This window comes from Acanthochromis polyacanthus, chromosome 3, assembly GCF_021347895.1.
Source record: "Acanthochromis polyacanthus isolate Apoly-LR-REF ecotype Palm Island chromosome 3, KAUST_Apoly_ChrSc, whole genome shotgun sequence".
NCBI lineage: Eukaryota > Metazoa > Chordata > Actinopteri > Pomacentridae > Acanthochromis > Acanthochromis polyacanthus.
The window spans coordinates 34581235-34592423 of record NC_067115.1 but is presented as its reverse complement, the minus strand read 5'-3'; the positions used below and the strand labels follow the sequence as shown (position 1 = coordinate 34592423).

Here is an 11189-nt window from a genome sequence, read left to right as displayed (position 1 = left end):
CCTGCTTTGTTTTTCTTCCATAAACTTCTTGTCAGTCTTAAACACACTATAGCAGATATTCAGAGCCACAAAGGAGATTCTGGTAACTTTTTTGGTGCCAAAAATCACTCAAATTGTCCTTTAAGCATTCTTTAATGCTGTTTAAACGTCACAAAATCAATGAAAAAGAATCCAACCCTACACATGAAGCAAACGCACACGTGTGTTAAGCCGCCCAGTATCCTAAAGCAACACACCTTGCCTGCCAAAACATACAGCGTGCATGGGAATGTGGAGAACATTCATGTAAAATTTGCAAAGTGAAGTACGTGCACATGGTGGCTGGAGGTTGACAGGTTTGCGGAGAGTGACGACGAGGGGCTGCCGGGGGGTTGAGGTGGCGCGATGCTGTTGCACCCTATCAGAGGACGACTGCACTTGATTTAGGAAAACATCTGGTCCAGACAACATACGCACACACTCATGACATGTTTACTTTGCTTCCTTGTGTCTCTTATAGGGGAACTTTTCCTCCTCGCCGACACACCGAGGGCTATAAAAAAGAAAACTTCCTGAAGGCATGCAGCCGCCTCTACTCAGTTACTTCTTCCGCTCTGTGTCCAAACCCGCTGGTTCACGTGGAATATTTCGGTCACTTTAAAGGCAGCGTCTGTTTTTCTGTTCAGTTTTAAAAAGCTCACACTCACTGTAGGGCTCAGTCAGGCCTGGTTTTGAACTCAGGACCCTCTGGACCAGTACTGCCCGAGCAATGACAGTATTTATGAGTATGCAGCATGTGTTTAAAGCCAAACTATCTGACTATTCACCTCCACTGTGTTTTATTTTTACCAACTTGTGCATCTTTTTTTCATTTTATTTTGAGATGTATGTGACTTCGCAGTATTGTCAACAACGCACTCTCTCTAGAATATGTTATTTTCTTACACTCAAAGACTCTCTATATAACTTGTGAACATATCCATATAGTGTAGACATATGAGCAAAATAAAAAGAACACCATGGCTAAGCATTTCCACAGTTTCACAGACATTGATTCAGACTTTCAGGGTATCGTATGCAACAAACATCAGGAACCAAACCAAATCAACTTGCAAGGTGTTACTTTCGGTAGCATTACTCTGCTTCGGCTTCTGGTTCCATGACGTATGGCTGAATTAGTCCAATATTTAGCCAGAGCTTCTCATTCACAGTGTTTAAGCAGAGTTGTAGGTGAGCTGGTGTGCTTCAGCTGAGAGCAGAGAAAGAGGTAAGAACTTCATAGATCTGCACATTCTAGATGAAGCATTGGTGCCAAGATAAATTGAAGGAATTTTTAGGCAGGAAGAGACTATTTTCATGGGGAAAAATGCAGTTTTTAAGGGATAAATCAATGACAGTGACATGGACTTTAAAGGAAGAGTCTGACATTTTAAGAAAGAATGCTTGTTTAGTTACCTGCCCATGTATGGAAGAAAGTCCATATCATCCTCACATCCGTTTGTTAAATTTGATGCTGGACAGAAACATCTAGCCTGGATTTTAAAGGTCCCATACTGCACCCCCTTCTAACAAGTTCATGTAACTCATACACTATAGTTCAAAAGTTTGGGATCACATAGAAATGTCCTTTTTCTTGAAAGAAACGATTATTTTCCAATTAAGATAACATTGGATTAATCAGAAATCCAGTCTAGACATTGTTAACGTGGTAAATGACTATTCTAGCTGGAAACGGCTGATTTTTAATGGAATATCTCCATAGGGATACAGAAGAACATTCCCAGCAACCATCACTCCTGTGTTCTAATGCTACATTATGTTAGCTAATGGTGCTGAAAGGTTCATTGATGATTAGAAAACCCTTGTGCAATTATGTTAGCACATGAATAAAAGTGAGTTTTCATGGAAAACACAAACTTATTTGCGTGACCCCAAACTTTTGAACGATAGTGTATGTCTCTAGAAAGTGTTATTCTAGGTTCAGCTCAAAACACTGGACGTGTAGTTTATTGTACCACTGCTTGAAGACCCCTGGTATTGCTCCTGTTTCAAATAAGCTTTACAGTGCCTATCATAAGTATTCACCCCCTTTGATGTTTTACCCTTTTATTGCTTTCATAAATCAATCATGGTCAATAAAATTTAGCTTTTTTAACAAAAATATTCATTAGAAAAAACTCTTTAATGTCAAAGTGAAAACAGATTTCGATAAAGTAATGTTAATGAGAGAAAATTATATAAATAAAAATAATTGTTTGCATAATTATTCACCCCCATTTTAATTTAATGGTCTAATTCCATAGAGGTCCATCAAATTGTTGCCAATAGTCTCACAATTAGTGAAATGAAGATCACCTGAGTGGTGTGGGTGTGTTTCAAGTGATTGAGTTGTAAAACACCTGTGTCTGAAGGGTCCAGAGAGTGGTTGATCAGTATTCCTGGCTACCATTACACCATGAAGACAGAAGAACACTCTAAGCAACTCAGGGAAAGGGTTATTGAGAAGTACAATTCAGGGGATGGTTACAAAAAAATTTCCAAGGCACTGAACATCCCCCGGAGTTCAGTGAAATCAATTATCAAGAAATGGAAGGAATATGGCACTTGTGTGAATCTGCCTAGATCAGGCCGCCCTCGTAAACTGAGTGACCGTGCAAGTAGGAGACTAGTGAGAGAAGCCACCAAGACCCCTACAACTACTCTGAAGGAGTTACAAGCTTCAGCTGCTGAGATGGGAGAGACTGTGCAGGTAGCAACTGCTGCCCGGGTTCTTCACCGGTCAAAGCTTTATGGGAGAGTGGCAATGAGGAAGCCACTGTTGAAGAAAAGCCATATTAGATCTCGACTAGAGTTTGCCAAAAAGCAAGTGGAAGACTCCATGGTCAAGTGGAAGAAGATTCTTTGTCTGATGAGACCAAAATTGAGCTTTTTGGCCATCAGACAAGACGTCATGTTTGGCGGAAACCAAACACTGCACATCACCAAAAACACACCATCCCCACTGTGAAGCATGGTGGTGGCAGCATCATGTTGTGGGGATGTTTCTCAGCAACTGGACCTAGAATGCTTGTAAAAATAGAGGGCAGAATGAATGCTGCAAAATACGCTGAAATCCTGGGGGACAATCTTTTTCAGTCTGCAAGAGAATTACGTCTTGGGAGAAGATTTATTTTCCAGCAAGACAATGATCCAAAACATACTGCAAAAGCTACACAGGAATGGTTAAAAAAGAACCAGGTAAATGTTGTGGAGTGGCCGAGTCAAAGCCCAGACCTCAATCCTATAGAAAATTTGTGGCTGGACTTGAAAAGGGCTGTTCATGCCCGATACCCGCTCAACCTGACAGAGCTTGAGCTGTTTTGCAAAGAAGAATGGAGCAAAATTGCAGTGGGCAGATGTGCAAGACTGATTGAGACCTATCCACACAGACACACTGCTGTGATTGCAGCCAAAGGTGCATCTACTAAATACTGACTTGAAGGGGGTGAATAATTATGCAAACAATTATTTTCATTTATATAATTTTCTTTCATTGACATTATAGAAATCTGTTTTCACTTTGACATTAAAGAGTTTTTTCCAATATTTTTTTTTTGTTAAAAAGCTAAATTTTATTGACCATGATTGATTTATGAAAGCAATAAAAGGGTAAAACATCAAAGGCGGTGGATACTTATGATAGGCACTGTAAATCCAACCGAGAAGCTGCTGCCAACCATTCTACTTTCAGGAAAATGGTGCTTACCCTGCTGTGACTTCATAAGACTGACTAAATGATCAACAACAAACAAAGGGATGGACTTTTTTTTTTACTAAGTTGTAGGTCTTTAGACACACTGGTGATGCATAATTATGTTCCAAAACAATAAAAACAAAAGGATTTTCCATAATATGACATGTTATATCTTGTGGATTCCTTCAAAAATCAAGGAGCAGAAACTAAAGTTGTGGCTTTATGGGGTATAATTGTTGTGCCTAGCCAAGTCCATAACATGAAACAGAACTTAATGTTAAATTGTGAGTTCTGAAACTTTCACCATTGGATGTTGTGTGCGAAGTTGCCCCAAACAGCTCAAATACAACATGTAAACTAGCATTAGATGCACCAACTCTGACTGATCTCAGCAGGAGCCAACATCTTTTTAGTGGAATCATCGAGCCTGAACTGTGTGTGCAGATGGACCACCTGTAAAATTCACCACATATTCTGACTGAACACATTGGTTAGATTACTTGTTCCCCCTGTTTCCAGTCTTTGTGCTAAGCTAAGCTAATTGTCTGTAACTTCATACTCAGTGGTCAGACATGGGAGTGGTATCCATTTTCTCTTCTAGCTTTTGGGATAAAAGCAAAAATAAACACATTTCCCAAAATGTCAAATTATATCCTGACAGCTTGATGCATGCTGATGCACTAATGAGGGCATGCCACAGAACCGCGACCTCCACGGTTTGACTCTCGGCCAGGTGGATCCACGCTGCATGTCATGCCCGCCCTCTTCATTCATCTTGTATATCTGTACATGCAGGACAAAAGATGCAAAAAAGAATCTTGCTAAGAGCTTTAAGGTGAGGTCACAAGCACTAAAACAAGGACTGGTACTAGTTACGGAGCAGTACGTATAATCAAACAAATTGTTCTGCAAGAGCAGCTTCAGTGCTCCTTGGTATTTATTCTGAAAGTCTCTGATATTCTACTGAAGAAATGAACATTATTCTTCAAAAAAAAATATTCCGTCATTTGAGGCTTTCATAGTAGTGATGGAGAGCACAGTCCCAAATCTCCCACAGCTGTACAGTATTGTTGAGATCTAGTGATTGTGAACATGGTAACAGATGGTTCACGTCATTTTCATCCTCATCAAACCATTCAGTGGCGCCTTCTGCCCTGTGGATGGAGGCGTTGTTGTTCTGGAAGAAACCATTTCAATCAGGATAAATCTGATTCCTCAGAGCAGCTACTTTTTGATTATTAGTGGACCCAAACCATGCTAACAAAACGCCCCCACAACACGATAGAGCCACCGTCACTGTAAGGAACAAGGGTTCAGGTTTTTCCTTTGTCACCTGTCTGCATCTTTGGCTCCCGTTTGTTAAAATTAGCCACCAAAGTTAATCTGACATTAGCAGCAGACATCTGGACCAATAATTAGCAGATGAGCTTTCAAGGTTTGCAGTGGGACCCTTCTTGGGGGCCTTTGATCACCTGGAGGAAAAAAATGCTGAATAATTTAAAACAACTGTGACAAAATATTCTATGGTATGATAAGATAAACTCAAATCAATTTTCCTTTAAGCTTGAATGATACACATACAACATTAGTGTACAATGTAATATGCATATTCAATTCTCTTCCATTCAGAATATTGTAATTTGATGATTTTTTAAAGTTCTTTTCGATTTCAATTAGTAGGTGGAAGCATTAGTTTGTAGCTTTGATAACAGTTTTTTCATGCTGCCACAAAAGCCAAAGTCATCTGAAGTAGAACATGATGATCTTTTTTATTTCTTCCAGAGTCACAGATCAACTTTTCGCCCTTTTTCAGGCTGCAGTTTGGCTCTGGGCTCTCGCATCAATAGTCAATGAGCCTGTGTGTGCCTCCTTCAGACCTCCTGCTCCCCCACTCGTCTCCCACAGACTTACCCTCTTCCTCCCTCAGTTTATGTTCACCCTCTCTTTGTGGTTAATCTATGTGTGTGTTTACATATGTGTAGGTGTGTGTAAGGGCACATGTGTGTATGTTGGTCTGTGGTCCGATGGACAAGTTGAACCTGGAGGAGGAGTTTAAGTCATTAAGCTCACCTGCATAATGCCTTCTTTGTAACATAGGTTTATAACGTCGCACTCGCGTGCTTTCCACCCTTGCACACTTTCACCCCCCGTGCAGACACAGACTACAGCCCCCACCCAAGCCCGTCCGTCTCTCCCACACCTAACGCCGTCATGAGAGCCAGGATGAGACTCTTGCTGCTGGTCTTGGCAGCAGCTGTTTGTGCGTCCTACGCTCAAACCAGCAACAACAGCAATGACAACAGGCAGCAGCAGCAGCAGCAGCAACAGCAGCCACAGCAGCAGCAGCAACGCAGCGTCTGGGATGAGGCCATCAAATTCACCACCAAGACCAAAGATTCGTGCACCATGGTGGTGTCCGGAGCTGGGGACTATACTCGCCTGCGTGTCTCCTGCAAAGGTCAGACACCGGGACGCTCCTACTACTGCGACTTCCAGGGCAAACCCAACCTGTGCCGCGCCTACAACCTCAACCCTCGCCACTACTTCACCCAGATGATGTGGGATCTGAGGAAGCTGAGCCACGCCTGCCAGGGACCCAGAATCTACCGCCCTCAGATGTGCAAGAAGTACCCTGACGAGGCCCAGATGACCTTCCTGGCCTCCTGGCCCAAGACCACCACCCCCAAGCCCTCCAAGCCCGTCCAGGAGCCACGTAGACCAGCGGTGCCGGCCCAGCCCAAGCCGGCTACCACTCCTAAACCTGTGAAGCCCCAGTCTCAGCCCATCAAGCCCCAGCCAGGCAAGGGCACCCAGACCAAGAAAACTACCCTCAAACCTGGGAAGACCACTACTCGCCCCACTGAGCAGCCCGGCTCCAAAGCCTCCCGCATGGCTTCCGAATACTGCTGGAAGAGCTTCGAAGGCCTCTGCACCTACTTCATCAGCTGGTTTCAGAACTGAGACGAGACTGCAGACACAGGTGGGTGACAGAGAAATGACGAAAAAGAAAAGAGGGAAGGTAGAGAGAAAATTCAGGGAGACGCACGCCGATGCAGTTAGGATTACAACGGAGGAGCAAAGCAACATCTCAGAGTTTTAACTAATGCCTGTTTTTCTCATGATTTAAAATGAAAAAAGTATGTATGCCTGAATGTCTTTCTGTTATTCCTCCAGGTTGGAATCACCAGCGATCAACCGACTCTTCTATCTTCTGAATGAGATCCTCTGGAGTCATTTCATTGCTTTGTGATGTCCGACTCTGCACATTCAGCATCCTACAGGCTTGAGCCCAAAACACTCGACGTGCACTTGCGTACGATTAGACTGGTGTCATGTGGCGTGCATGTCATTTTTAAATCTGTACAACACACAGCAAGGTAAAGGGAAAATATGACAGGCATGTGTTTCTGTTTGTATATGCTGTAAAGTTCCCTCCTTATGTCATGCAAATATTTCAATGGCATTTACTCTAAGAAAGAAAATGTGAGGATAAAGAGAATAAAGTCAGAGTGGTGACCTCTCCTCGTCTGTGTTGCTCCATTTTTTTTCTGTTGAGCTGAAACAAAAAGCCACTTTCCACACTCATCGATTCAAGGGAGTCCTTGTTTCTTTTAACAACATGTCTGCTGAGGAAGTTGTTACGGTGCAGACACAGAGTGGACCCAGACTGCAGGAAAGAGAATATAGCTCAGTCACAGAAGGTGTCTGAGCAGAGCTAAACACGTCTTTGTATGAGCTGATGAATTGAGTCCTAAGAGCTGCTGTGTGCAGGAACAGAGGGCGTCTGTGTGGAGGCTGAAGACGAGTGGAAACGAACGTGGCTGCAGCACCAGTGTTGTTAACACACACACCAAACAAACACACACACACAGGATGAAGATGCAAAGCAAATGTTTACACTTCAGGAAGCTATTTAAAAATTCATCATGTGCAGCTAAATATCTTTTAAACTCACGGCAATTTACTTTAATTCCTACTGCGGGACACAAAGCTTCTAAAAGGTTGAACTGTGATGAGTAAAACGGTACAAATTGGTCATAATATTTCAATTCATTTGAAGGATGCAGCCATAAAACATGGAGTATTGGGGTCTGAATATTTCAGTGATTGCAAACATGTTGGGAATGAAGAGCTGAAAAAAGCCAATACAGAAATAGATTTTAAAAAAAGGATTATTTTAGCAATATTAAAGCTCATTTTGTGACCTTAAAATGGCAGCAACAGTCGCAGAGTTGATCACTTTGAAACATCGAATACAAATGCCATCTTAAAAAAAGGCTTAGATTTGAAAAGTTATATTAATCCCTGACATCAGCTCCATTAAGCAGCCGCTTATTCACTTTACAGCTTTACAAAGTGGTCAAAACTATAAACAACTAAGTACACATGGCTGGCAGAAAGCTTTCTAAAAGCACTCACATTGTGTGGTGGACACATTTTTTTTTAAATGATAGAAACAATAAACCAATTCAGAGGATAAATATTATGTATGATCTCTCTTATACGCTCCAGACTGGTCATGACAAGAGTACGAGGTATATTTCATATAGTATTATAAAGGTAATGTCATGTACACTACTGTTCAAAAGTTTGGGGTCATCCAGATAATTTCATGTTTTCCATTAAAACTCACACTTTTATTCATGTGCTAACATAATTGTACAACATTTTTCTAATCATCAAGGAGCCTTTCAACACGATTAGCTAACACAATGTAGCATTAGAACACAGGAGTGATGGTTGCTGGAAATGTTCCTCTGTACCCCTATGGAGATATTCCTTTAAAAATCAGCCATTTCCACCTAGAATAGTCATTTACCACATTAACGACGTCTAGACTGTATTTATGATTAATTTAATGTTTTCCTCATTAAAAAAAATACTTTTCTTTCACAAATGAGGACATTTCTAAGTGACTACAAACTTTTGAACGGTAGTGTTTATACACCCATCTGATCAGATATAAATAATGCAGCATGTGATCATGTGCAGCTATTAAATACTAAGTAGTACAAAATAATAACACCAATACAACACTGTAAAAATAGTTTGTCACAAGAAAAAGTCTTGTATTCATAAGCAAATATATATCTATGATGCATATATGACAGCAAAACACATTAAATTAATCCTAATACATGAGTATTTAAGTAGCATGTTGCTGTTGAAGCTTGGTGAGGTGGTGATACTTTTAATGACTTTATTTACCTTTAGCTAACGTAGTCCAGCTGTTCCCAACCTCAGGGTCAGCCTCCCTGTTAAAGGTCACGGTGAATCTGAGGGTTTCTGACATGATTAAGGGAGCAGAGACGAAGAGAAAACAAAGTTTGTTTCTCTAAGCTTTGAGAATTGCAGGGTCATTTTACCTGTTTGGACACTTCAAAATAAGCCTTCAGAGAAATTTAATGATAAAATCTCTTTTTGGTAGAAAAGCTGTTACACCAACAGAAATCACTTTTGTTGTGAATTCAATGACTGAATCTTTAACTGTGTGTTGAATTTTTACTCATCTTGTTTAGAAAAATAAGTCGAGAGGTCAAATTAAGAGAAAAAAGGACACTACTTGAGTAACTGTCCTGACTTACTTTTGACTGCTGATCTCATATATTTAGGTTGCAGAACCTCTGCTGAACACAAGATGGTGCAGCTGAGCTGAGACTCTGTTATCATTTGAGTCTGAAAGTGCCTTTATGTTTTAATTGCGTCTGCAATAAAAACTGAATTTATTTTAAGGCTTTCAACACATCTTAACCAGGGGTGCCAATAATTATGGAGGGCATTGTATGTTAGTTTCAAACAATATGTCCAAAACAAACTAGAATACACACACACACACACAAAAAGTCCTGTTTTCATCACTTCAAAGGACCCTACATTCCCTAGAAACTTACACTGACCCCAAACCTGACCTTTACGTTCACTTTGAAACAGGGGTGTAGTCTACGTGATACGCAGGTATACGCCGTATACCCATTAGAAAGTTTTCCAAATTTCCGTATACCCACTTAAAAATGCGCAAAGATACATATACCCAGGGGTGTAAACCATAGACTGTATATATAGTGGACGTAGCATCTGGCTCCAGAATTGAAGCCAACCCGGAAATGTCAAAAACTTGCAATATCACGCCATCCGCTAGGGTTGGCTCCAAAAAGCTTTTTCTCCATAGACCCCAATTCATTTTTGGAAAAAATAAAATTTGATAGACTGATTTTCTACAGCTCAGGATTTTTTTCCCCATTAGTTTTCATGGTCAAAATGAGAGATCAGGTGGCCGATCTTAAAATAAATCAATACTGAATTTTAAATAAATCGTTAAAGTTGGCAGAGCCAGGGGGCGTGGCTATACTTGATAGACAGCAACAGAAGCCTCTGCGGTAAAATGCAGGCGGGATAAGAGAGTCCTCAGCCAATCCTGCCCCTAGTTGCTCTCCGGTCCAGTCTGTTTGATGACGCTTTTTACGTCACTGGCTCCAAAAAATCCAAAATGGCGACCAGGAAGTAGCAAAATCCGGGCTTCATTTTCTCATCATTGAAACCAACGGGTGACGTCACGGTTAGTTTACGCTTGGTGTAAGCACGCAGGTATACGCCGTATACTCACTAGAAAAGGTCCCGAGATTCCATCACACCACTTAAAAATGCGCAAACATATGTATCAGTATGTTTTTTGACATAACGTTCACTTTCCCGTTCATAAATTCGTCTTCTCTGTGTTAGAGACCGGTGAAGTTGCATGGGACGGGGGAAGGTGTCTGGCTGAGAACAGGCTTCACTAAAAGGCGGACCGCAGTCCGGATCCGGATCCAGACGCCGTCTATACGGGTGTAAATTTGACAGGTCGCTTCTACTTTACCGGTGTAGCTTTCCAGTGTTTATCATTGGTCTCTCAGCTCAGAGACGCACAGACCAATTATGTAGGAGTTCAGGCATCCCACGTGACGCTACTCAGCCAATGACATCACTGCATTGTATCGCAGCTCTGCCTTCCATAAGCAGTTGAGAGATGAGGGACAAAGAGGACAGTAGTGATGGAAGTTCAGCTCTTTTCAGAGAGCTTTTGGCACTGCTTCCAAAGAAAAGCCGCTTCTTTCGGCTCCCAAACGGCTCCTAATTTATTATTCTTTGTAGCCTCATGTTTTTGCCTAACCTGGCAAATATGAATCGTTTGTATTTTGACAAACTCTTTTTCAATCAGTGTTTTTATGAGAAGCCTTATAATTGACTCATTTTGAGCATTTGTTTTGTTACAAAAACAGGCATTCTTACTTTTGTTTAATATTTCAATCAAACTTTTTTTGCACAAAAAACAAATGAACAAAACTCTGCACATGAACCCACAGAACCAGAACAGAACCAGAACCAGACTCAGTGTTCAAACAGTATAAATGTCCTCAGAGCAGGCTGACATTCAGAAAAATCAGAAGCCCGAGCTTGGATGGGCTGATACATTTCTTCTTTCAGTGAATATCTGCTG

The 11189-nt window shown here is 41.3% G+C and overlaps 1 protein-coding gene across 1 annotated transcript; it reads left to right on the top strand.

The window, feature by feature from the left end:
* Window positions 1–5872: 5872 nt before the first annotated feature.
* On the top strand, window positions 5873–6820 carry fgfbp2b (fibroblast growth factor binding protein 2b). The gene has a single exon (XM_022212675.2). It carries the CDS (start codon window positions 5924–5926, stop codon window positions 6671–6673), a length of 750 nt encoding a protein of 249 aa, XP_022068367.1. The 5' UTR covers window positions 5873–5923; the 3' UTR covers window positions 6674–6820.
* The last annotated feature ends 4369 nt before the right edge of the window (window positions 6821–11189 follow it).